Source organism: Peromyscus californicus, unplaced genomic scaffold, assembly GCF_007827085.1.
Source record: "Peromyscus californicus insignis strain IS unplaced genomic scaffold, ASM782708v3 Scaffold_2__1_contigs__length_46816999, whole genome shotgun sequence".
In the NCBI taxonomy this organism is placed as follows: domain Eukaryota; kingdom Metazoa; phylum Chordata; class Mammalia; order Rodentia; family Cricetidae; genus Peromyscus; species Peromyscus californicus.
In genome coordinates, this window is record NW_026294540.1 from 44,637,402 (window position 1) to 44,665,273 (window position 27,872).

General features: G+C 39.4%; 1 protein-coding gene and 1 pseudogene across 1 annotated transcript in view; one reads left to right on the forward strand and one right to left on the reverse strand.

Moving 5' to 3' along the window:
• The first annotated feature begins 4,086 nt into the window (after positions 1-4,086).
• Positions 4,087-27,872, forward strand: part of LOC128120569 (vomeronasal type-2 receptor 116-like) — a 52,389-nt gene continuing 28,603 nt past the window's right edge. Inside the window, exons 1-4 of the mRNA XM_052754729.1 lie at positions 4,087-4,304; positions 19,039-19,330; positions 20,594-21,406; positions 23,582-23,809. Of these exons, the coding sequence (XP_052610689.1) occupies positions 4,087-4,304; positions 19,039-19,330; positions 20,594-21,406; positions 23,582-23,809 (1,551 nt within the window). The remainder of the gene's footprint in view (positions 4,305-19,038; positions 19,331-20,593; positions 21,407-23,581; positions 23,810-27,872) is intronic.
• Positions 5,414-7,086, reverse strand: LOC128120519 (alpha-enolase-like; annotated as a pseudogene).

The following is a 27,872-nucleotide window of genomic DNA, read 5'->3' on the forward strand; positions in this document are numbered from 1 at the left end:
GACATTATAATAGAAGTTGTAGTCATATTAGGTATGTTTTCAAGATTGAGCAGATATATTTTAGATAGACAGGTCATCTTCAAACCCTTCAGAGATCTACAGAATATGGCATTTAAAATGTTTTAATAACTTAGAAAAAAATTTTTTTTGTTATGACTATGAGACATGTCGGCTCCTGGCAGTACCAATCTACTTCAGAGAAAATATGGGCATTGAAAAAACTGCAATTGGAGTTAACTTTCATTGTGGCAAAAGTTAGGCACTGGACAACAAAGTATCCTCAAATCAACTGCTGACAAACAGGACAGACAGGACATGAAACAAAGGACTACTGATTCTTGTCAAAACAAGTGTGGTTATGGCTTTATCAAAAGGCATCTTCTGAGGCCAGGACAATATGGCACCATCCCTGAAGTGGCCTTCACAATCCAGAAAAGGTACAGTGCCCTTTTCTTCGAAGGCAGCCGAACAGGCAGTGGGCTGATGGCTTATGATGTGCAGTGGAACAGCAGCTGAAACAGTTATTCTTGAAGAGTAACTAAGCTCATGCCTCTCAATAGTAGAATGGCATTAATAGAGGGAAGTGGAGAAGAACGGGATGCTGAGATGAAGCCATATACACACATAGCCAAGAAGAATAGACAGCTGAATTCAAAAAACATCAACAATTTCCAGAATTTAAAATCCTGAATCATGACATGACACTAGTGGAATTCAGGTGTTTCTGGTATATAGACTGCTCTCACCCAATGTGAGGTTGAACTGTTGACCTTGTGTACATCCTACTTCACAAATGAGTCTGTCAGATATGCTAAGCCTATAGTCTGAAGATGATGCCCCAACACTGCGGAGAAACCTCAGATGACTGTCCAGGCAGCTGGCTGTTTCTGTCAACTCACAATTTTTTGGAAGTTGCTTGCATGTTCTTCCTGTTTTTATTTTTGTTAGCTAATATTATTTCCTTCTTGGGTCTCTGAGGGAGTTGAAGATTAGTTATAGTTGAAGATTAGTTAGGATAGAAAGTGAATTAGATACATTTTGGACTTACCAAAATAGGATAGGTAATGGAATTATTTTCTCTGAATTTGTCAATTACAAATGGACTAGACATTGTTTACGTATTTATTACTTGTATATATTGTATATAGTTATTGTACTTTTGTATATAGTTTTTCTTATGTTAGTTATAAGCTTTTTCCTTTTTTTATTAAAATAGAAAAGGGGAAATATGGTGATATTTTATTTTGTATTAAAATGTTATTTGTATGTTAATAAATAAAGTTGCCCGGGGGTCAGAGCTATTAGCAAGCCATAGGAAAGTTGGGCGGTGGTGGTGCATGCCTTTAATCCCAGCACTTGGTAGGCAGAGCTAGGTAGATCTCTGTGTGGTCAGGGATACAGCCAGCATTGGAGACACACGCCTTTAATCTCAATACCAACCATAGAAGACCTGGAGGTCTGTACAGACAGGCAGTGACGAGGTGGTCATGTGGCTGGGTTTACAACCAATGAGAAGGCAGAACCGAAAGTCTTTATAAAGACTTTAACACAGGAAGCAGCTCTCTTTCGGAGAGGTAGGACCACCGCAGGAGGAAAGGTAAGGTTTTAGCTCTTAGCTCTGACCTCTTGGCTTTCTTCTTTGCATTGGTTCTGTGTTTCTTATTTAATAAGATGGTTGGTTACATCTACACTATGAGGCTATCCTGCATTTCTCTCTGTTTTTCTCCCCTCTATCCTTCTAACTAATATTTCCTGCTGCTCCTACTCAAGAGTACTCTGGGGGAAATGTGGGGGTGAGGGATGGCTCCACACAGAGGGGCACTATTAGGAGGTATGGTTTTGTTGTTATGGGTGTGGCCTTATTGGAAGAAGTGTGTCACTGTGGAGGCAGGCTTTGAGTTCTCATATATGCCCACTCAGTGAATCAGACCACTTCATGTTTCCAAGTCAAGATGTAGTGACTCTCAGCTCCTGCTCTAGCACTGTGTCTGCCTGCCTGTTGCCTTGCTTCTCACCATGATGATAATGAAGTAAACCTCTGAACTATAAGAGAGCCACAAAAATTAAATGTTTTCCTTCATAAGAGTAATAGAAACCCTAACCAAGACAGAGAGAATTTAATATTACACAGTTATCAAGGAAAATAACACAAAAATTCCTCAGTCAGTTAAAAATAGAGTATTCATTGTATACACAAGTGAGTGATTCCAACATCATACGTATGAAAACAACACATGACATATGCTGGTCAAGGACACATCTCCATTCATGTTTACTGAAGCATAATTTAGAGTGCACACAATTAGAAATGACTTGATTGTCCTTCAACACATGAATGCAAGATATTGTATTACTTGATTTTTTTTTATGCAGAGAAAACATTTTTCTTTGGTTTTGAGATTGTAATATAATCATGCCTGCTCTCACATCCATTTCCTCCCTCCAAATTTTCTCATACAGCCGTTCATGGGCTCTTGATTATCAGGAATTTTATCAACAGTAACTGTTGTTAAATGCATCATGCATATATGTGTATGTATATACATATGCATTCCTTCATACATATAAGTACTATTCAATCTTTCAAGAAAGGCAATCCTACTATTTTGAACATACAAATGAATGCAGAGATTTTATTCAGGGATATGAGCTAGACACAAAAAATCAAATGCTGTCTGATCTCAGTCAAAACTGGATCCTAAACAGTCAATCCCCTATCATAAGTTTGAATGGTGACTGTGAGAGGTTGAATATCAGGGTGTTGTGGAATTACTTGTCAAAGAACACATTTCAGTGACAAAAGAGGAATAATTTAAAGAAACACTTCAGGCTGTGTGCAGAACTACTACTACTACTAAATACACAGTGTGGAATGGAAAAATACTTTGTGTATATTTTAAGGATTCCAATAATCAAAATTTTGTAAGGTTATACATAAGAGGCATCTATTTATTTATTTATTGAACATAATTACATGATTTCTCCTTCCATTTATGTACTCCAAAGTCTCCAGTGTAGTCCTCATTGCTCCATTGAAAATCCATGGCCTCTTTTTTCATAAATTGTTGCTACCTATCTGACATATATACATATACAAAAATTTGATTTGTCTTATACTATATAATAATTATCCATAATATATAACAGTATATCAACTGTATTTCTGATTAATAGTATTACAGGAGAGAGGAAGAAGTGTATAAATCAAGTATGATTCTATTTCATTGTGAATTTTTACAAAATGTAGATGGGAAAGGAGGTACCAGAGTCCACTAATAGCAGAACACAGATTACTGTTTGGGAACCCTAATATTTTGAATGGTTGTGGTGGGAAATGATCTTCTGTACTTGTCTGGAACGTCCTTACTCCTTTCTCCATCTTCATAATTATTTCTACAAGGAGGAGAGAGGAGACCAGGAAGTCAGGATAGATACAAGTTCACTGTGCTTCTGAATGGCAGACACTAGAAACTGACACCCTCTTGTGAAATCATTGTATGAAATATTACAAGTGCATGCTTTGGGGGGGCCAGCTATGGCTTTTTCTCAGTGTTTATAATGTTTATCTGTGTCTTCCAAAACAGCAATCTAAATCAAACAATTTGGATTGATGACCCATAATTCTGTCTCTGGCTATGGCGCTCTTCAAAGCCACTGTGGACTATTATGAAATCATAGAGGTCGGGGAAGATGGAAAGAAACAAACATATTTTCCACCAGCATAGAGGATGCAGGTGCAGAGCCCCAGGACTATGAGATCCCCAGAGCACATACGTGAGAGGGGAAAAGAAGCAAGAAAAGCCAGCACATTCAGGGCCACTCTAGTTACAGTTAGAGGAGAAGCTCAGCACTCTGCCTTACCCTCAGTTGTCTGGACTTTGCTTCTGTCTGTGCCCTCGTCTTGTATGAGAACCATAGACTATGTGCAGCTTGAGAGCCTGATGCAACATCAGGAGCCAGCTGTAGCATACAGAGTCTCCTCTGATACTGTCGAGGTCTGAGCCTGTTCCATGACCTAAGCCAATCATCTCCTCTACAGCTCAGCCTAGTTGCAGGACATTGTCTCTGTGTGGTGCAGACCCTGACATGTCCCTTCCTTTGCTTTGTCTCTTCTTACTCCTGCAGTCTTTGTTTACATTAGGTGAAATGAATCATCAGAGATGCTTTGATTACTGGAAGCCCAACACCTACATGAAGGCTGACATGATCCTAGGTGCATTTGTCCCCATTTACATCACACTAGAAGGATTCGACAAAAGCCATATATTTTTTGAGATCAAACCGGATATATTTGATAATTTTCTGTAAGTATTTGTGTGACTGTGCTAAAGGTATTCTGGCTACATGACAGTGCGTGCTCCTCTGTGCACATGTAATTCCTTTGAGTATAATGAACTGTATACACAGAAATGTGACACTCGGTTGTAAACTTTCCTCCTTCATTATGCATCTTACAGACCTTTGCTTTCCTCTTGTTTATTTTTCAGTCAGGTAGAGATCAAAGGGGGAAAACAACTTCTGTGTCTGTCCATTCTGTGACTCCATGGAAAGTCTTATATTATTTTCACACATTGACTCTAACATGACAAGGAGAGGCTCCACCCTGTTCACATATATTTGAGAATCTAAATGAATCCTGTCAGAATGTCTGTTTCTTTCTACAGACCTGGATAGTTTCTGCTAAATCCCCATGTCCTTAGTACATAGTTTAGCATCTCCTCTCCCTCAGGTTCTTGCATTGGTCTCTTTAAAATATCTCAGAGTTTGGACACTGTGGTCATGTTTATTACTTATTACTTCCTTATTGATATTTTAATGCAGTGTTCTGAAATCACATCCTTCATGCCTGATATTCTGTCTTCTGCTTAGTTCTTCTGTGGTCACTTTCCCCTGTGTTTTTATTGGAGGTTTTGTGTTTTTTATTTCCAACATTTCTATCTGTTCTTCACCACCCCCCGGAATAATCTCAGTTTCCATTTAGGATTTGACTTTCTTGGTACTGAGTCTTTGATATGTATATATATATATATATATATATATATATATATATATATATATATATATATATATATATATATATATAAATTGCTGTTGTTCTTGTCCCTCAGCCTTTGTTTTCCTGTACAGTGTTGCATCTCGTCTCAATGCCCAGTTGGTTTTACTTGCTTGTTTCTATCTTCTTTTAGGACATCATCTTTTTGCCTTTTGAACGACACATCTGGCACTTGGTCTCTCTCAGTATCTTTGAGTTCATTTGTTGGTTTGTTATGATATTGTGGAGGATTTACTTGGTCTTGCTTTTTCATATGTCCTACTTTTTTTCTATTGTTGCTATTGTTGGTACCTTTGTTCATTTGAACATCAATTCTAGATTAAGATGGTCCTCTACTGAGAAATATCTTCTTTTTTTTTTTTTTTTATGGGTCACTGAGGCTTTTATTTTGCATGTAGAACCGCTGGGGCAGGGATCTTACCTGCGGCCACCCTAAAGATTACAATGGGCTTCAGACACTTAGCTTGGAAGTGAGGTGACAGAAACAATGATTCAGACCAATCACATGATTACAAGGCTGGGATTTCCAGCAGGCTCCAGGTGGTCAGGTGTGGCTGTCTAAGGACGTCTAAGGAAGCCGCGGTATGGGAGGGACAAGCGCTGGGCCAGCTTTGAGCCGCCTCGTTGACATCAGGGACAGGGTCGAAGCAGCCGGTGGCTCCAGGGATCTCCACACACACTTTACTTGGCCAGGGGGTTCCTGAAGCACCTGCCGGCAAACTTGGCCTTGCCGCCCAGCTCTTCCTCGATTCTAAGGATCTGATTGTACTTGGCCAGGCGCTCAGATCGGCATGGGGCACCAGTCTTGATCTGCCCAGTGCAGAGTCCCACAACCAGGTCAGCGATGAAAGTATCCTCAGTCTCCCCAGAGCGATGGGACACCATGACACCCTAACCATTGGACTGGGCCAGCTTACACGCCTGCAGAGACTCGGTCACAGAGCCAATCTGGTTCACTTTGAGCAGGAGGCAGTTGCAGGACTTCTCACTCACAGCCTTGGCAATCCTCTTAGGGTTGGTTACCGTGAGATCATCCCCAACCACCTGGATGCCTGAACTAGCTGTGAACTTCTTCCAGGCCTCCCAGTCATCCTGGTCGAAGGGGTCTTCGATGGACACCACTGGATAGTCCTGGATGAAGGACTTATACAGGTCAGCCAGCTGGTCGGGCGTGATGTACCTGCTGGCATCATCAGGAGATTTGAAGTCCAGGTCATACTTGCCAGACCGGAAGAACTCAGAGGCAGCCACGTCCATGCCGATGACAACCTGGTCGGTGTAGCCGGCCTTCCCAATTGCGTTCTTCAGCAGCTCCAGGGCCTCTTTGTTCTCCAGGATGTTGGGTGCGAACCCGCCCTCATCACCCACATTGGTGGCATCCTTCCCGTATTTCTCCTTGATGACATTCTTCAGGTTGTGATAAACCTCTGCCCCAATGCGCATGGCTTCCCGGAAACTGGACGCCCCCACGGGGAGGATCATGAACTCCTGCATGGCCAGCTTGTTGCCAGCATGAGAACCGCCGTTGATCACATTGAAAGCTGGAACCGGCAGGATGACTTCAGGGTTGCCAGCCAAGTCAGCGATGTGACGGTAAAGGGGCACTCCCTTTTCTGCGGCACCAGCTTTGCAGACAGCCAGGGACACTCCCAGGATGGCGTTTGCACCAAATTTGGATTTATTTTCAGTGCCATCCATCTCAATCATCAGTTTGTTGATCTTCTCTTGTTCCACAACACTCAGTTTCTTGCTAACCAGAGCAGGTGCGATAGTTTTATTGATGTGCTCAACAGCCTTTGAGACACCCTTCCCCATGTAGCGAGTCTTATCATTGTCACGGAGTTCTAGGGCCTCATAGATGCCTGTGGAGGCACCACTGGGCACGGCAGCACGGAAGAGACCTTTTGAGGTGCAGAGGTCAACCTCAACAGTGGGGTTCCCACGGGAGTCAAAGATCTCTCGGGCATGGATCTTGAGAATAGACATGGTTTGTTTCTTGCAGCCGGGTTGCTGTGCAGGAAACGAACAGATGTTTCTGCCGAGAAATATCTTCTTTAAGGTCCAATCCATGCACTGCTCTGTGAGCGGGAAACAGTCTTCTAGGTCTGTAGTCCTGGTAGTTGTGGTATTATGGAGTATGTGAAAAGAAAAATACCAACATACATGCCTAATTTATTTAGGACTTAAAATTCTCTTAGGAATGCTTTTACAGGATGGAAAGACTGTATGTAGTTCAGTATCCTGCTACAGCAGGAGGTGGATTGAGTCCCAAGGCCAGGAGAAGGAGAGAGTCTATCTTCAGGGATAGGCAGTAGGGAGGAAAGCTTGAACTGTTAACTGACAGGAGCTTTTTTCAGGAGTCTGTTTGATCTGTCATAGGTGGATCCAAGTCACGACTGCCTGAAGCTTACATTAATTTTTTTAAGTTTACTTACGGAGATAAAAGTTTTAGATATATTGTCATGAACACTGTCTGTAATCAGTGCTTAAATCCTCATTGTATAAAAGAACAAGACCAGTATTTGTTTTTTTTTTTATTAATTTATTTTGCAATACAATTCAGTTCTACATATCAGCCACGAATTCCCTTGTTCTCCCCCCTCCCGTCCCCCTCACCTTCCCCCCCCCCATTCCCATCTCCTCCAGGGCAAAGCCTTCCCCACAGACTGAGGTCAACCTGGTAGACTTAGTCCAGGTAGGTCTAGTCCCCTCCTCCCAGGCCGAGCCAAACAATCCTGCATAGGCCCCAGGTTTCAAACAGCCAACTCATGCAATGAGCACAAGATCTGGTCCCCCTGCCTGGGTGCCTCCCAAACAGATCAAGCCAATCAACTGTCTCATCCATTCAGAGGGCCTGATCCAGTGGGGACCCCTCAGCCATTGGTTCATAGTTCATGTGTTTCCATTCAAGACCAGTATTTGTATACAGCTGGGGTAGACTTGTACTTTATAGACTTAGTAAAAACTTGGGGACCCAAAGGATGGTTCTCAGTTACAAAAGTGAATACTTTTTCTTTTGGCCAAGTTTTATACACACACACACACACACACACACACACACACACACACACACACACACACAAACTACATATGTGTGTGTGTGTGTGTGTGTATATATATATATATATGACATGGATATTTTCAGCACAGTCAGCAGCACTTTTAAGTCTATGTTTAGTAAACAATGAAAGGAAATTAAAAATTTTGGCCTGTGACTATGATAATAGTAGCCAGTGCTTTACCAAGGCTAGATTAATATCTTATTAGAACTCCACATACTACTAACATAAAACTCTGAAACTTAGAAATCTTTAAGTCTTATTTTCACATACCTTAAGTCACTTCCTCAGACCTTTGCAACTTGTGTGTACATAATATATCCCTTCCTAAGACCCTCAAACTTATATAAACTTTAATCCTTTTTTTCTATCCAATCATATATAGCTGATTAATAGGAAGAATGATTGAAAAGCAAGTTCATTTAATAAATGAATAGTAAAAAGTTTTTTTCTTTTTGCCAAGTAATAGCATGATAGCTTTAGTTTGGTTTTCATTTAAACCTAGTTTGTGAGGATATCTTTTTCAGTGTGAAGCCTGTCAGCAAGATGACCCTGTCTGTGAGTCTGCCTTCTTCAGTAGATGACCTATTATCTTAAAAATAAACAGGATACAATTTTCATATATTATGTGGACTGACCATGCAGCTGCAGCCTTGTTGGGAGGAGCTGGGTAGGTCTGCTTGCTTCTGTTAAACATATAAAACAACAACTTGTTAGTAACACCATCAGAAATCAGAGAGACAAATTTGAGCAGGAAGTATATATAATCAAAACTGCCCCTGTATCAGTTAAAGTGACAGAGACTTCCCTGATACCTAAGCATCCATCTAGAATCCTCCATGGTGATCTCTGTGACTCTGTTGGGAGCAGGGTTGTCACTTTTTGGATGTCACACAAGACACTATTAAGACTTTGGCTGCCACACAGGGAAGCATCTGCCTTCAAACACCAGACTCATGTGGTCTAAGTGAAGTTTCTGTGAAGGAGGAATTAGGGAAAACTGACCTACCTTGGCTGGGCAGAGTAGGGCATTCAACTCAACAGTGTCCACATGTTCATGGGGACCTGGTGGTGGGTAAATTGTGTGCCAGGTATGAGCCCTGTTGTCCACATTAGCACAACTGAGGAAAGGCCAAGGTGGAGTATGTTCTTCCAACATATTTGTGAATAGTCTTAGAAGCTGATTCTAGAAGCTGGTTTTTTTGTATATCAGGGGAAACTTTTTTTTGTTAAATACTCTACATTCCATATTCAGCAGATCTCTCTGAGCAGTGTGAGGGACATCATCTAATTTATTAACTATACCTGATTTTAAACAAACTTATTTTCAGTTACTTGCTTCATGCTTGTCCTTGATAACATGTACAGAAGGCTATGGCTTGCCCCTCTGTAAATGAATTACAATTATTTATACTCAGCATTACCAAAACCCTAGTTTGGAGCACAGTAAAAAATTTAATCATTTATAAAGTAACTGACTGTTGCTTAGATTCTAATGGCTCCCTTGGGGGAGGGGGTGAGAAGGCATGGCATCAACAGCACAGACACCAAGAGTCCATTGAAGGCAAATAACGAATTCCCTTATTTAATAACAGGGAAGGCCTTATATACCCTCCTCCCAGTGCTCAGTCTGTGTGGTCATCCCTCATTGGATGGGCATGATCAGGAACTTAGGCAGGGACTGTTGCTATGTCCTAGGCAGACTCTGCATGATCAGGAACTCTGACAGCAGTCAGGACCTCTGACAGTGACCAGGAACTCTGATAGCTCCTATTGCTAGGCCCTCAGTCAGACTCCAGGTTGGCTCCAGGTTGGAAGTACATTATGTGCATGCCTTGGCTACTGGTCTGAGCCAATTTCCTTGACCCCATGGGCCTGTCTAACTACAACTGACCATTAACTTGCATGTATTAATTATCTTCTGCAATTTATACCAAGTTCATAGTTTGTATAAGATTAGAATTTTACAGTTTTATCCCTGTCAATCTGAGCCTTAAAATTTTGAATTGAAGATTTAATTGAAGACCCTTTAGCATCAAAGTAAAACCTTAAACCATAAATACAGTAGACATTGTACAGTTTTGGCTTCTTTGTCAAAAATCAGATGTCCATAGGCATGTGGATTAATGTCAGGTCTTCAGTTTGATTCTGTTGGTCCACATACCTTTTTTTTATGCCAATAAAAAGCTGTTTTTATGACTATAGCTCTAGTAGAGCTTGAGGACAGGGATGGTGATGCCTCCAGAGGTTGCTTTATTGTACAGGTTTGTTTTATTTATCTTGGGTTTTTTGTTTTTCCATATGAAGTTGAGTATTGTTCTTACCAGGTATGGGAAAAATTGTGTTGGGATTTTGATGGAGACTGCATTCAATCTGTAGATTGCTTTTGGTAAGATTGTCATTTTAACTATGTTAATCCTACCTATCAATGAGAGTGGGAGATCTTTCCATTTTCTGATATCGCCTTCAGTTTCTTTCTTCAAAGACTTGAAGTTTTTGTGATACAGGTCTTTCACTTGCTTAGTTAGAGTTACCCCAAGGTATTTTATATTATTTGTGGCTTTTGTAGGGGATGTTTCTCTGGTTTCTTTCTCAGCCCATTTATCATTTGTATGTAGGAGAGCTAAATTTTTATTGAGTTAATCTTGTATCCTGCCACATTAATGAAAGTGTTTATCAGCTGCAGAAGTTCCCTGGTAGAATTTTTGGGGTCACTTATGTATACTATCATATTGTCTACAAATAGCGAAAGTTTGACTTCTTCCTTTCCAATTTGTATTCCTTTGATCTCTTTTATTTGTCTTCTTGCTCTGGCTAGAACTTCAAGTATTATATTGAATAGATATTGGGAGAGTAGACAGCCTTGTCTTGTTCCTGATTTTAGTGGAATCACTTTGAATTTCTCTCCATTTACTTTGATGTTGGCTGTTGGCTTGCTGTAAATTGCCTTTATTATGTTTATGTATGTTCCTTGTATTACTGATCTCTCCAAGACCTTTACCATGAAGGGGTGTTAGATTTTGTCAAAGGCCTTTTCAGCATCTAATGAGATGATCATGTGTTTTTTTTTCAGTTTTTTTATATGGTATATTACACTGACAGATTTTCGTGTGTTCAACCATCTTTGCATCTCTGAGGTGAAGTCTACTTGATCATGGTGGATAATTTTTTGATGTGTTCTTGGATTTGGTTTGCCAATATTTTATTGAGTATTTTTGCATCAATGTTCATGAGGGAGATTGGTCTGTAACTCTCTTTCTTTGTTGCATCTTTGTGTGGCTTGGGAATCAGAGTAACTATAGCCTCACAAAAGGAGTTTGGTAATGTTCCATCTGTTTCTATTGTGTGGAACAATTTGAAGAGTATTGACATTAAATGTTTTTTGAAAATCTGGTAGAATTCTGCTTCAAAACCATCTGGTCCTGTGCTTTTTTTGATTGGGAGACTTTTAATGACTGTTTCTATTTCCTGAGGGGATATTGGTCTATTAAAATTGTTTATCTTATCTTGGTTTGACTTTGGTATATGGTACCTAAACAGAAAATTGTCCATTTCTTTTAAATTTTCTAATTTTGGGGAGTACAGGTGTTTGAAGTATGACCTGGTGATTCTCTATATTTCCTTGTTGTCTGTTGTTATGTCTCTCTTTTCATTTCAGATTTTGTTAATTTAGATGCTCTCTCTCTGCCTTTTGGTTAGCTTGGATAAGGGCTTGTTTATCTTGTTGATTTTCTCAAAGAACCAACTCTTTGCTTTATTGATTCTTTGATTTGTTTTCTTTGTTTCTATTTTATTGATTTCAACTCTCAATTTGATTATTTCCTGGCAACTATTCCTCCTGGGTGAGTTTGCTTCTTTTTGTTCTAGAGCTTTTTAAGTGTGCTGTTATGTCACTAGTGTGAAATTTCCCCAACTTCTTTATGTGGGCATTTAGTGCTATGAATTTTCCTCTTAGCACAGATTTCATGGCATCCCATAAGTTTGGTATGTAGTACATTCATTTTCATTGAATTCTAGGAAGTCTTTATTGGCTTTCTTTATTTCTTTCTTGACCCAGTGGTGATTCAGTTGGGCATTATTCAGTTTCCATGAGGTTGTAGGCTTTCTGTAATTTTTGTTGTTGAAATCTAACTTTAAGCCATGGTGGTCCAATTGAATACATGAGGTTATTCCATTTTTTTGTATCTGTTGAGATTTGCTCCGTGACTGAGTATCTGGTTGATTTTAGAGAAAGTTCCATGGGGTGCTGAGAAGAATGTATATTCTTTGTTGTTAGGGTAGAATGTTCTGTAGATATCAATTAAGTCCATTTTAGTCATAACATCTGTGAGGTCCCTTATTTCTCTGTTAAGTTTCGATCTGACAGATCTATCCAGTGGTGAGAGTGGGGTGTTGAAGTCTCCTACTATTAATGTGTGGGGTTTGATGAGTGATTTAAGCTTTAGTAATGTTTCTTTTACATATGTGGGTGTTTTTGTATTTGGGGCTTAAGTGTTCAGAATTGAGACTTCATCTTGGTGGATCTTTCCTGTGATGAATATGTAGTGTCCTTCCTGATTGATTTTAGTTTGAAGTCTATTTTGTTAGATATTAGGATAGCTACACCAGCTTGCTTCTTAAGTCCATTTGATTGCAAAGACTTTTCTCAGTCTTTCACTCTGAGGTAGTGGCTATCTTTGAAATTGAGGTGTGTGCAGCAGAAGAATAGTTCCTGATTTTGTATCCATTCTGTTAGCCTATGCCTTTTTATAGGAGAATCGAGTCCATTGATATTAAGGGATGTTAATAACCAGTGATTTTTTTGGTTATAGTGTGTGTATATTTTCCTTCTTTTGGGGTTATCTGTTGCTTGTAGTTTCAAGGGTACATCTGACTTCCTTAGGTTGGAGTTTTCCTTCTAGTGCTTTCTGTAGGGCTGGATTTGTGGATAAGTATTATTTAAATCTGGTTTTGTCTTGTAATGTCTTGTTCAGTCTGTCTATGGTGATTGAAAGTTTTGCTGGGTATATTAATCTCGGCTGGCATTCATTATCTCTTATTGTCTGCATTACATCTGTCCAGGACCTTCTGGCTTTCAAAGTCTCCATTGAGAAGTCAGGTGTTATTCTGATGGGTCTGCCTTTATAAGTCACTTGACTGAGAAAGGAGAAACTTTGCTGCTCTTAATATTCTTTCTTTATTCTGTATGTTTAGTGGTTTAATTATTATGTGGTTAGAAGACTTTTTTTGGGGGTTCTAGTCTATTTGGTGTTCTATAAGCTTCTTGTATCTTCATAGGTATTTCCTTCTTTATGTTGGGAAAGTTTTCTTTCATGATTTTGTTGAATATATTTTCTGTGCCTTTGAGTTGGTATTCTTCTCCTTCTTCTATCCCTATTATTCATAGGTTTTGCCTTTTCATGGTATTCAAGATTTCCTGGACATTTTGTGTTATGATTCTTTTGGCTTTACTGTTTTCTTTGACCAATGAATCTATTTCCTCTGCTGTATCTTCTATACCAGAGATTCTCTCTTCCATCTCTTGTATTCTGTTGGTTATGCTTGCATCTGTGTTTCCTGTTTGTTTAATCAGATTTTCTATTTCCAGCACTTCCTCTGTTTGTGTCTTCTTCATTGTTTCTGTTTCCCTTTTCAGGTCTTGAACTGTTTCCTTCACATGTTTAATTGCTTTTTCATGGTTTTCTTTAAGGAATTTATTGATTTCTTCCAATTTTTTGTTTGTCTTTCCCTCAATTTCTTTAAGGGAAAATTTCATTTTCTCTTTAAAGGCCTCTAGCATCTTTATCAAGTTATTTTTAAGGTTACCTTCTTCTGCTTCTTCTACATTGTGATGTTCAGGTCTTGCTGTTTGTTGTAGGAGGGCTAGGTTCTAGTGATGCCATATTGTTCTTTATGTTGTTGTATGTATTTTTCCACTGGTGTCTACCCATCTCTTCCTCCAATAGTTGCAAGAGGTGCCTGTGTCCAAGTGAGCTGCTCTTGGTCCACTCTGTTCTTTCTGTGTCTGTGTCGCAGGGGGGCCCTTCTGGGTCCAATCTTAGCTCTTGGTCTAATTGAAGCTGGCAGATTCTATATGTCAGGGAACTTCTCTTGGTTCAGTCCAAGCTAGCTGATTCTGTGACTCAGGGGGCCTCTCTTGGTCTTATCAGGGCTCTTGGTCCAGTCAGAGCTGGCAGATTCTATGTCTCAGGAAGCTTTTTTTGGTCCAATATGAGCTAGCAGATTGTGTGTCTCAGGAAGCTACTGGTATCCTAGGGTGATGGGTCTTGGGGTAGGGCATGGGTCTTGTAGATTGCTGGGTCCTATGGGGAGTTTTGGTAGGGGAGCCTGATGCAGGAATCTTACCTCCTGGCCAGCAACTTTTGGTCCAATGAGAGCTGGCATTTTTCATGTATCAGGAAGTTACTGGTGTCGCAGGTGGATGGTTATTGTGGTAAGGTGTGGGTCCTGTAGAATGCAGGGTCCGATGGGGGGTTTTGGTGGAGGAGCCTGCTCACAGGAGTTTTTCCTACTGGCTGGCAACTTGGGCAGAGTTGAGCGGGGCTTTCCAGGCCTGGCTGTGTCCCAGAGCCTGGATCCTTGAGGCAGCACTCTTTGGGTGGGAGAACTGTCACTCACCTCTTGGTCCAATGAGAGCAGGTGGATTCCTTGTCTCTGGAATTTACTGGGGTCACAGGCAGATGGGTATTGGGGTAGGGCATTGGTCTTGTAGATTGCAGGGTCCAATGGGGGATTTTGGCAGGGGAGTCTACACACAGGACTTTTTCTTGCTGGCCAGCAACTGGGACAGAGTTGGGTTGGGGTTCTTGGGGACTGGCTTTGTCCCAGGGCCTGGACCTAGAGGCAGGACTCTCTGGGTGGGAGAATAGTCACTCACCTCTTGGTCCCATGAGAGCTGGCAGATTCATCAAACATTTGCTGTAAGTTCTGTTTTCCACAAACAGTAATTGAATTAAAGTCACATATACAGTGTGCTGTGTCAGATGGATCTTCCAGAACAAGAGTTAAATTAAAGTTACACAGAAGCAGGATATAGATTTTTAATCTCTTAATCCTTTTTAAAAATAAATTTTAACCTGACTTTTTTATTACAGATTTTTACAGATTTTTAAACCACATTCAATGAATTTACAAACCCTGAGATAGAGAAAGTTTAAAAACATAAAGATAAAATTTATACTTTAGTAAAAGTTTTAGGGATCTAAGACAGGGGAGTAGATTATCAGCCTTGATCTGTATTGGGAATAATTTAATTTTTAGCTGTTTTTAAACATGCAACATCTTTTCCTGTGCTATTCTGTTTTCTTTATTTCTCTTGTTGAGGTGGCTCACCTGACACAGGACAGATTTGAAAGAAACTCTTAAACAGGATGCTCAGGTCTGGAGGGGGAGAACTAAAACCCACTCCCACACTTTATTTATAGAATACAAGAGCATGAAACAATTTTAGTATTATCCATACCCCAAAAGATATATGAATGTTTGTAAAACTGTATCCAGTGATGAGAGAAGGGACTGGAGCAAGCAGAGAGGAAACAGGGCTCTGAGATAACACAAGAGCAGGGAGCTAAGACCAGGAGATAAGAGATTTTTGAGAGAAGAAAGAGAGAGAGAGAGAGAGAGAGAGAGAGAGAGAGAGAGAGAGAGAGAGAGAGAGAGAGAGAGAGAGAGAGTTTAGTTTGGGATCATATGCTTTTGATGACAGAAATTGTTACAGTCTGTGGGCATTTGGAAATCTAGTGTGACATTTATGGTCACTGAGCTGTCCTGAGGCTAAGCCATTTGCAAAAAGACAACTAGGATTAATGGAATCTCTAAGTCTGAGGAGGAAAAGAGATTGGAGAAGGCATGTGAGGAGTATGCAGAGCAAGCTCCACAAGTAAGGAGGGAACACACTGGCAGGGAGAGCAAGGATGTGAGAGAGACAGATAAGTGTCCCGGTGATAAGAATTTCAGTCATGGGTGTCTTCAAGTGACCCAGAGATTTGTCAGAAGAAAATGTCTGAAATAACAAAGGAGCAGCATCCCTTTCCATGTGATGGGCTCTCTTTCTTATGTCCTTCCTGGAATAGCTTACCTGCTGTTTGATTCCTTTGGTTCATAATTTTCCTGCAGTCCTGCTCTCTAACATACACGTTCTATACTTTCTATCACTCAGGACATGTGGCAGACTAAATATAGTACTCATAAAAATATCTCAGACAATATATTTTGATCTTTCTGATGCCTAACACCTCAATATTTAAGATACAATTCTATCATTTCCTCTTTCATTTTCTACCTCCAACTCTATCCTGTCCTCCCAGTTCCACTCCCTCTCAAATTAATTTTGTTTTATTATTTTTATGAAGAAGGGTGCACACGTATATAAATATATAAGTACACAAATATAACCAGCTGAATCAATTGTTTCATGTTGAGTATTGCTTTTGTGTCATAGGAAAAACCTCAGCCCTCAGATCAAACAGAAGAAGAGACAATTCATTCTAGAACCAAATTTGAGTGACTATGGCTGGTGAACACAGATTTGGCTGACCCCAGACACCTTGTTCCAAGATGGGGGCAGTTTCATGAAGTTTTCGTAGTAAAATATAAGAAATTTGTAAATCAAAAGATTAGTGGAAACAACAGAGAGGAAGTCACTGGCAAGATGGGAAAACTTATCCCACAGACCCAAGATGCTATGCGATGTCGTTTTTGGCTTTTAGGTTGTTGGAAGTCAGTTGTCTCATAAGTTAGTAGATTTCAAAAGTATTTAATTAACTAGTTATAGGAGGTTAGCTCACCTGCAATCATGTCCAAGAAATGGTAGCCTGGAATAAGTTAATGAGTCTCTAGACCTACAACACTTCAACCTCTCCATATCACAGAAGTTCTATTCAGCCAGTCTGCAGACACAGCACTTTCCAGGGATTCTCACATATGCATTTATAAACATGCATACAATTATACACATGTATGCATTTGTACACATGTATGTATTTATACAAAAATATACAATTATATTCACGTGTATGCATTTATACACATGCTTATACTTCTACACATGTATATTTATTCACATGTATGCATTTGTACACATTTGATGTTTTGTACGCATGTATGCATTTATAGAAATTCATAATTCATACACAAGTATTCATTTATACACATACATGCATTTATACACTTGTATTCTTTTATAAGCATGCATTTACTATAGCATGCTATACATGCATATATTTATACATATGTATGCATTTATAAACCTGCATGCATTTATACTCATGCATACATTTATATACACATATGCATTTTACACATGAATACATTTATACACATCTATGCATTTTTACGATATATGTATTTATATACATGCATACATTTATATACATGTATTCATTTATACACATGCTCACATGATTACACATGCATACATGTGTACACATAGATGCACTTATGCACATGTATTCATTTATACACATGCATACATGTGTACACATGTATACATTTATAGCCATGTATACACTTTTACTGCTGACTATTTGGTATTGGATAATCCCTGGGGAAGAATAATTTCTTCCTCCCTTGATTGCTGTCAGTTGCCAGGTTTTGAACAACAGATTCTCTCTTAACAGAGGATCTAGCCATAGACCTCAAATTAACACAGTGTAAACAAACTGCATTTCTTCCTGCTGCCCACAGGCCTCTAGGTAGATTCTGCTTCAACAGAACCCAGGGGACTTGAGCCTCATGAATTCTCTTACTTGTCTGCAGTGGGACTAGCCAGGCTCTCATCTAACCCAGGTTTTGAAAATAGCTCCCAGGGACCGCTCCCCAACCATCAAATGACATGTGTGAGACAGTTCAGTCCAACTTCCTGCTTCCAAAGTTTCCTTTCCTCTCATTCTGAGCACTCTTCACTGCCTTTATTGATTTGGGGGCTTTTCCTCTTTTCATATTCTATTTCCACTTACTTTGATTCTTTCACTGGCTTACACAGGAGACTCTATCCCTCATTTAATCTGCAAGCTTAGAGAAATTCTCTTTTCTTGCTTTATTAGTTTTTTGATTGTTGTTTTTTTTTTATTTTATGTCTATGAGTGTTTTCCCTATATGTCTATCTGGGCACCATGTTTGTGCCTTCTGACTGAAGAGGCCAGAGGAGAACACATAATTTCCTAAAACTGGTGTTGCACACACTTGTAACCCAAAGAGTAGCTTCTTTGACCTGTTAGAGTGCTCCCCAAGAGCAGCAAGTAGTCTTAACCTCTCAGTCACTTCTCAAGCCCCAGAAGCACTTCCAAAAAGGTTTATTTATTTTTATGTCAGGTGTTTGAGTGGTTTACTTATTATATATGTGTGTATGCCACATGTGTGCCTTGGGCCCAAATATGCTAGAAGAGGAGCTCCTGACTGGATCTACAGATGGTTCTGAGCCACCATGTAGGTTCTGGGATTGTTGCAAGGTTTTCTACAAGAGGAGGCAGAATGCCTAATGCCTAGCTATCTGTCTATCTCCATAAGAAACCCTTTAACACTAGGCGTGCATGCAAACAAAATTATTACACTTTTCAAGAATGAGTATGAAATCAAATCATCACAAAATAAAAGGATATGAAACTCTTATTCACAATCCTAGAGAGAACATTAGTGTCTTCCCTTGCCCAATGCTTCCATGAATAGAAACATCATAAGCACCATGTACTGATTAGCCACAGGACACAGACAAGTGACACTAAATCCACACTATGCTCTTCAAGAAACCAAGTACTGAGACTTCATGAGTCATTCCATGATGTTTCTGAGCTGTCAGGGGCTCATTCACACAAGCTTTATGTGTCAGAAAAGAAGTCAGAGCTTAATGACTTCTAATTTCCTGAATTTGCTAAGGAGTTTCTAAGAACAATGGCCTGATGTGCACAACATTCTTCCCCTCCTATTTAGAGGGAGATGGAAAAACTATCAATATTTGCTGGCCTTCTACTTTGCCATTGAGGAGATCAATAAGGATGTCCACCTGCTTCCCAATGTGACCTTGGGGTTCCACCTCTACAATGCCTTTAACTCCCACCGGAGAATCTTGGAGGGCCCTCTGATGTGGCTGTCTGGAAGGAGTGAGTTTATCCCTAACTACAAATGCAAAACTCAACACAAAGCTCTTGGAATCATTGCGGGAACCAGGCCTGAATTTTCTGCTTCAATTGGAACACTTTTAGAGCTCTACAAAGTTCCACAAGTAAGTTTTGGTGTCCATAATCACATAAAAAATCTGACCAAAAGAAAATGGAGAAGTTGTCTATGTTTGCTGCTGGTGGTTTCAAATGTAAGTGAAAGAATTACATGGATCCTGCTGTGGTAAACAGTGGAGTGTGATGAAAAACATGAGCAGTAAATACTGTGGATTTGTAAGAAGATCACTTAGTAATATTCATGATTCTATCTCCAGTCATTGGCAAGATATACTGTGGGAGCTCATAGCTGAGTGCTGTTCGTAAGTCAAACATACAACCCAGATAACTAACTGCCCAAGCTGGGGTATAAACATCTTATAGTTAATCCTGTGTTCAATGACTGACAGATAGAGGAATAGTAAGTTCAGGACATGTAAACAAATCTGGGACAATCCTTGGGCCATCACAAATGAAAATGTTCCAAGGAGTTTATTTTCTCATTCTGGAAAGTAGTTCTCAGAGTACCACTCACAGAGAACATCCACTTATACATCCCAACATTTAGCTCTTGCCAGGCACTACTGAAGCAAAGCAACCATCAGTAGGCATCACTGCAAATAGAGAAAATATTTGGTGAGTGCCTTACTCATGGATAATCAAAATTAGAAAACCAGACAGTGTAAAACTGATTATTATCACTCAGTGAAACAATTCATACATTTACTGTATCCTGAAGTAAGAAAAAATTATATACGCAGGAATTTCCATCTATCTCAGAGATTTGCATTTTACAATAGTTTCTTGGTAATGACTTTGTCAAATCTATCATTTGGGAAGTATAATGCAACAATGCTTGGTGAAATTCCCCCAGATATTCATAATTTGCTCTTTTCTAATGCAAGAGAGAAATCTGTGAAAAAATGTCTTATTTATATTCCTGAAGGCAGAGGTTCTAGGGAAGGTGATATCCTGTGGTCAGAGTAAAGCACTTGGTAATGCTTCTGCAGTCTATCTCTACACCCCATACTCTGTTCCATTGTTATTGGTACAAGAGAAATCCATGATGCCTTTCAAATCTCACATGAACAGAATATTGTTCACTCACTTGCTTCAGAACTCATAGTAATTTTAGAGCTCATAGTACTTGACAAAGACTGTATTCCATCACACAATGAGAGAGAGAAGCTAATATCACAGAAGACAGTCTCCTTACCAACATTCAGTTTCCTGATCCCCTTATGCTTATAATGAACTCACTTCCTCTCTAAGGGTGAAGACTCCAAATACCTAGAAACTCAGAATCTCCTTTTTTCTGTTTGCTTCTACAGGTCACATATGGAACTTTTGATTCTATGCTAAGTGACAAAGATACATTCCCATCCCTTTACCAGATGTCTCCTAAAGACACAGCTCTAACCCAAGGGGTGACCTCTCTACTGCTGCACTTTGGCTGGAAGTGGGTAGGGCTCATCGTGTCTAATGATCTGAAAGGAAAGGAGTTCCTCTCTGACCTGAAAGCAGAGATGGTATCAGAAGATATCTGTGTGGCTTTTACAGAAAAACTCCAGGCTAATTGGAAGTTACAGTTAACATCTGAGGTTGGGTTGGTGAATTTGATCCAACATACACGAGCAAATGTGCATGTATTCTATGGTGATATAGATGACTTAGTATTTTTCTGCATGGAAAATGAAATCATGAAAGCCAGAAGGAAGGTGTGGATCATGGCCAAGTCCCACTTAGTTTACTTAGAGTCTGTATTCAATGAGCAAAATGATTTGATGGACTTTTTTGAAGGAAGCTTCTCATTTTCAAAGAAGAAAGATATCCCTGGTTTCAACCACTTTCTAGAGGCACTTACACCCTCCCAGTACCCAGATGAGCTTTACTTCAATAAATTTTGGATTGACAATTTTTATTGCTCACCTCCTACTCTGCTATGTGGAAATCATAAACCCTGCTCACTGAATACATCCCTAAAGACAAAGCAAGAAATAAATGTGATGATCACTTCTGAGCCTAGCTTTTCCATATGGAATGCAGTGTATGCGATGGCCCACGCCCTCCATAAAATGCTTTTGAGGACAACAGAAATGGGACCTCATGAAGACACAAACCATGACAGGCTTCTACGCTGGCAGGTAAGCCTATCTCAAAAGCAAGGGAAGCACTGGGAACTTATTAGTAGGTGAGGGACTGAGGTCGAACGCACAACACATTTTCATCTTATAGTAAAAATAAAAGGCAAAATGGAAAGGGTTCTTTCACCGTGGGTGTGTATGTGTTTGTAATTACGGTGCATGATTTGGGCTACTGTAGCTTTGATTTCAAGACATGAAATTTGTGCATATTTTAACAAATGTTTTCCTTTTATGAGATGAAATTCTGTTAAAATATCCAAAATCAATTATTGTCAAAATTTGCAAGTTCAATAATAAAAATTTACACAATTTCATGGAATATGTCTGATGCCATCAGATAGAGACATAGTCACCATATCTAACAGCAGCTATTTCACATAAAGTATAATATATATTTACCCACCCAAGACCATAGGGAGAAACTTTTATGGAAAATAAAAATAGGCTGCCATAACCTCAAAAGTAACTGAGAAAGAAATTGCTTTTTACAGATTATTTTGTCTTAAATAAGATAAAATGAAGGAGAAACCAAAGACTGTGCTTCCATTATTAAATGTTAGAATACAGATGGTGCTCATGAGTCTAGGCCATATCTCCTTCTTATAGTTACAAGTGGGTATGTTTGGGCTTAAACCCTCCTGATATAAACTTAGGACTCAATTATACATATGAGCCTTGATGTTCCCCTTCAAATAGGTGATCATCAAGAAGTTTGTTGAACAAACTTCATTTTTATTTCATTTTCATTCAGTCTAAGGTAGATAAGTAGAAAATGAACTCTGAAGGTTTAGTGTACTGTGCAGTTTTTAGTTATGATAACAATAATATTTGACATAGACGTTGACACTGTTTGTGAACATGGCATCCAGAGATGTGGTATTAGGTAAGTTAGTGTGTCTCTTGTACAGATAACTGAATATCTAAAAAACGGTTCTTTATGAAACGAGTTGTTAAATAGTTAACACAACAATGAATCTCAGAACATGAATTATTAACCCATTGTATTAATTTAAATACATAATAAAATCAAGCGAGAGGGATGGCTCAGCAGTTAGGGGCACTTGATGCTCCTGCAGAGGACCAGAGTTTGGTGGTTAGCACCAACATGGCAGCTCACAGTTGTCTGTAACTCCAGTTCTAAGGAATGTGACACACTTTTCTGCTCTCTGAAGATATCAGGAATACAGTTTGTGAATATACATACATACACATAGGCGATACACAGAATTAAAAATAAAGAAATCTAGGGACCAGAGATGGCTCTGAAGGCAGATGTAACTGCTGCTCTTGACAAGATGCAGGTTCAATTCCTAATATCTACATAGCAGCTTACAAATGTCTGCAACTCCACTTCAACTGGATCCAGCACTCTCTTCTGGTCTTAATGGGCACCAGGAACTTGTGTAGTGCACATACATATGTCCAAGAAGGAAATTCATACACAAAATAAATTAATATAAAAATATAAGAAAACTTTTTAAAAATCTAGCTTAATCACAGAACATTTAGGTTTTAATTTTGACTCCAATATTGTTCTTATCAAAGTTGAAAGACAAAAGTTGTGACCCAAATTGAATTAAGGATTGGAGGCAGGCAGTGGGTCTATTTCCAATTTCCTGAAGTACAAATGGCATACAAAATTTCTGTATATTAATATATATTTTCAAGAATTTGGAATTTTGCATACACTGCTAATATTATCAAGTCCAGACAATCTCTCTATCTACGTGTATACCTATCTACCTACCTAACCATACACACATAGGTTCATGGTGTGCCATAAAGAAGGTAAATATCTTAACACCTATAAACCAATAGACATAGTGTTGCTTCCCTTTTGCTCCAGGTTCACTCAGAAAACATCTATATTTTCTAATTAGAGACATTTTTCTCTTGCCAGGGAGAGACACAGGGCCTTGTTCCCACTAAAACATGGTCAACCCTGCACTATGTTCCACCCCTTAGACAACATTTTTCTTTGTGTTCAGCTACTTCTACATTAATTTCATAGGGAGAAAAGTTCATCTCACTGGAACAAGTGGGGGAGAAAATTGCTCAAATGAAGCCTCTTCAAGAAGAAAGCCAGAGTAGGGAGAGAGAAAGAGGATTGCTCTTGGGGACCGTAAGTGAGAGATTTGTGTGCACTACTCATATCCAATTGCTGTCTCTCTCCAGCTTCATCCTTTTCTGAGAACAATTCAATTTACAAATGCTGCTGGAGACCAAATATGCTTTGATGAGGACAAGAATCATGTGGAAAAGTATGATGTACAAAATTTTATGGGACATACAAATCATTATTCATTTCTAGTTAAAGTAGGAGAGTTTGTCTCCAGGAGTCCACAAGATCAAGGCTTGTTCATCAATGAAGTTATGATCAAATGGCCAAGCAACTTCCATCAGGTCTGGCTGAATTTCAACATTTAATATGTAGACAAATATCTGCAAAGATTTATGAGAATTGATTGTGTGATGTCTCTTTGAAATTTTAAATTATTTTTATATTCTAATTTCTTAGCTTCTGTTGTGAGCTTGTGTGTGAATTCTCATGCATGCCACTGCCTGTGCCCATTGAGGCCCCAGTCAGCACTGGTTACCTTCCTCAGTTTTTCTCCATTTTATTTTAAACATGGTCTCTCTCTGAAACCCTTGCTTTCTGATTTAGCTATGCTCAACTGGACAGTGACACTCTGTCTCCATGACTGCCATATTGGGAATGCAGGAACACAGTTCTACACCTCACTTTTCTATATTTCCCTTCTGCATGATCAAATTCAGGACTTCATGCTTATATTACAAGTACATTAAGTGCTGAGCCATCTCCTTAGTTCTGTTTGATATCTTCAATTTAGAAATAAATCAATCTTTTGATTTTGACTTTGATATATGTATAGATATACATATACATGTGCAGGTACATATACATATACACACAAGCACACACATATTGATGGATAATGCTGGTAGATAGAATTAGTTTAAATTGAAATTCAATTTGGGTGTGTTCATTCATGCTACAGTGAATGAATAAATCAGCATTCATGACTGTATATATGAGTGTGTGTTTCTGTGAGTATTCATATACAATCACAAAATCATGTGTATACATATATATATTTTCCTTATATATGCATGCTGATGCTTAATTTTCCCTCAGTTTAAGATAGCTCATACTGAAACATGCCCACAGGTTTTACAAAGAGGAAATAAATTACCAATGTTTATGCAATTTCTCATTGTAACTGATGTTTGTGAGCTGCCTGGTTTGTATACTGGGAGCTGAACTCAGGTTTCTCTGTGAGAGCAGCCTGCACTCTGAACTGCTGAGCTGGTTCTCCAGCCCTATGTACCTATTAATATGTAGATATTTATGAGACAGACAGTGACTTCCAATCATGGCAAGAAGCATGTCTAAAGGAAGGACAGAAATATATCCTTGCATACACAATTTCCAAAACTATTAATATTAAAGTTGTGTTAGAAATATTGGATTTTTTTTTAGGGGTGAAAACCTGAGAGATCAGGGAAATAGGAAAAGCCACAAGCTAACCTCATCTCACTAACTCCTTAGTCTCCAAAAAGACCTACTTCCTGTATACCCATGCCTATATGCCTTTCTGTTCTGCTATCTCATTTGCTCTCTGTCCAGCTATATCACTTCCTCTTCCTGCCCAGCTCTGTCACTTCCTATCTGTCTGTACAGACCTCCACAGCTCCATGGTTAACAAGTGTTGGAATTAAGGCATTGCCACCATGCTTGGCTCTGTTCCCAGTATGGTCTTGAACTCACAGAAATCCAGACAGATCCCTGCCTCCTGAATGATAGGATTAAAGATGTGTGCTACCATTGCCTGACTTCTATGTTTATTATAGTGGCTGGTTTTTTCCTCTGATCCTCAGATAAATTTTATTGGGGGACACAGTATATTGGGAGATAAAGTACATCACCACATTTCTCCTTTTTGTCTAAAATAAAAAAGTTATAACTAATATAAGTAAAACTATATACAATACATACAATAACTATACACAATATGTACAAGCAATAAATACATCAATAATGTCTAATTCATTTGCATTTGACAAATTCAGTGAAAATATTCCATTATCTATGCTATTTTGGTAAGTAATATACCTGAATCACTTTCTATCCTACCTTATATTACTAATAGAGAGCTATCTTATAATGTCTTTCAAATTTATACACTTTACATCTCTTAGAAACCTGGGGCCTATGCAGGATCGCTTGGCTCGTCCTGGGAGGAGGCGACTGGACCTCCCTGGACTGAGTCTACCAGGTTGATCTCAGTGTGCAGGGAAGGCTTTGCCCCGGAGGAGGTGGGAATGGGGAGTAGGGTGGGGGGAAGGTAAGGGGGGCGGGACGGGGGAGAACAAGGGAATCTGTGGCTGATATGTAGAACTGAATTGTATTGCAAAATAAAAAAAACCAAAATAAGTAAATAAATATTCATAAAGAAAAAAAAGAAATTTCAGAAAATAAACTCACTAAGAGAGAAATATTGTTTTTTAATATAAATATCCTTTTAATTTCTTTCTTCTTCTTTTTTTATTATTGAGAAATTTTCTATTCAATTTATGTACCAACCACAGATCCCCCTCTCTTCCCTCCTTTCGCCCCACAGCCTTCCCTCCCAACCCACCCCCCATTCCTACCTCCTCCAAGGCAAGCCCTCGAATGGGCAGTCAGAAGAGCCTGGCATATTCTGTATAGGCAGGTCCAAAGCCCTCCCCCTGCACCATGGTTGTGTAAGGTGTCCCACCATAGGCGCTGGGCTCCAAAAAGCCTGATCATGCACCGGGGATGGATCCTGATCCCACTGCCAGGGGGCGCCTTAAACAGTTCAACCTATTCAACTATCTCTCCTATGCAGAAGGCCTAGTGTGGTTCCATGGGGGCTCCACAGCTATTAGTCCACAGTTCATGAGTTCCCACTAGTTTAGTTTGGTTGTCTCTGTATGTTTCCCCGCCGTGATCATGATGCCTCTTGCTCATAGAATCCCTCTTTTCTCTCATCAACTGGACTCGTAGAGCTTGGCCTGGTGCTTGGCTGTGAATCTCTGCACATGTGTCCATCAGTTACTGGATGAATGCCCCCCCACCCCCAGTTTGTTCATGGAGATCTCATCTATTTCTCCTTCACAGGGTGATCCATGCATTCCTCTTTGGGTCCTCCTTAATAGCTAGCTTCTTTGGAGCTGTGGGTTGTAGTCTGATTATCCTTTGCTTTACATCTAGTGTCCACTCATGAGCAAGTACATACCATGTTTGCCCTTCTGAGTCTGGGTCACCTCACTCAGGGTCTTATTTTCTAGTTATATCCATTTGCCTGCAAATTTCATGTTGTCATTGATTTTTACTGCTGAGTAGTACTCCATTGTGTATATGTGCCACCTTTTATTTATCCATTCTTCAGCTGAGGGGCATCTAGGTTGTTTCCAGGTTCTGGCTATTACGAATAATGCTGCTATGAACATAGTTGAGCATGTGTCCTTGTGGTATGACTGAAATTCCTTGGGTATATGTTCTAGAGTGGTATAGCTGGGTCTTGAGATAGATTGATTCCCAATTTTCTGAGAAACCGCCATACTGATTTCTACAGTGGTTGTACAAGTTTGCATTCCCACCAACAGTGGAGGAGTGTTCCCTTTGCTCCACATGCTCTCCAACATAAGCTATTATCAGTGGTTTTGATCATAGCCACTCTGACAGGTGTAAGATGGTATCTCAGAGTTGTTTTGATTTGCATTCCCTGATGACTAAGGATGTTGAGCAATTCCTTAAATGACTTTTGGCCACTTGATATACTTCTGTTGAGAATTCTTTGTTTATCTCTGTAGTTCATTTTTAAATTGGATTGTTTGTATTTTGATGTCTAGTTTCTTGAATTCTTTATATATTTTGGATATCAGCCGTCTGTCAGATGTGGGTCTGGTGAAGATCTTTTCCCATTCTGTAGGCTGTTATTTTGTCTTAATGACCTTGTTCTTTGCCCTACAAAAGCATTTCAGTTTCAGGTGGTCCTATTTATTAATTGTTGCTCTCAGTGTCTGTGCTACTGGTGTTATATTTAGGAAGTGGTCTCCCATGCCAATGCCTTCAAGACTACTTGTTGTGGGTTAATGCCCTTGTACACTGGTTTAATAAAATGCTGATTGACCAGTAGCCAGGCAGAAAGTATAGGCAGAGTGAGTAGACGAGGAGAATTCTGGGAAGAGGAAAGGCTGAGTCAGGAGTTGCCAGCCAGACACAGAGGAGGCAAGATGACAAGGCAGAACTGAGAAAAGGTACAAGCCACATGATTAAACATAAATAAGAATTATGGGTTAATTTAAGTGTAAGAGCTAGTCAGTAATAAGCCTGAGCTTTTATAAACAGTTATAATTAATATAAGCCTCTGTGTATTTACTTGGGGGACACGAGTGGGAGAGATTTGTCCCTACAGCC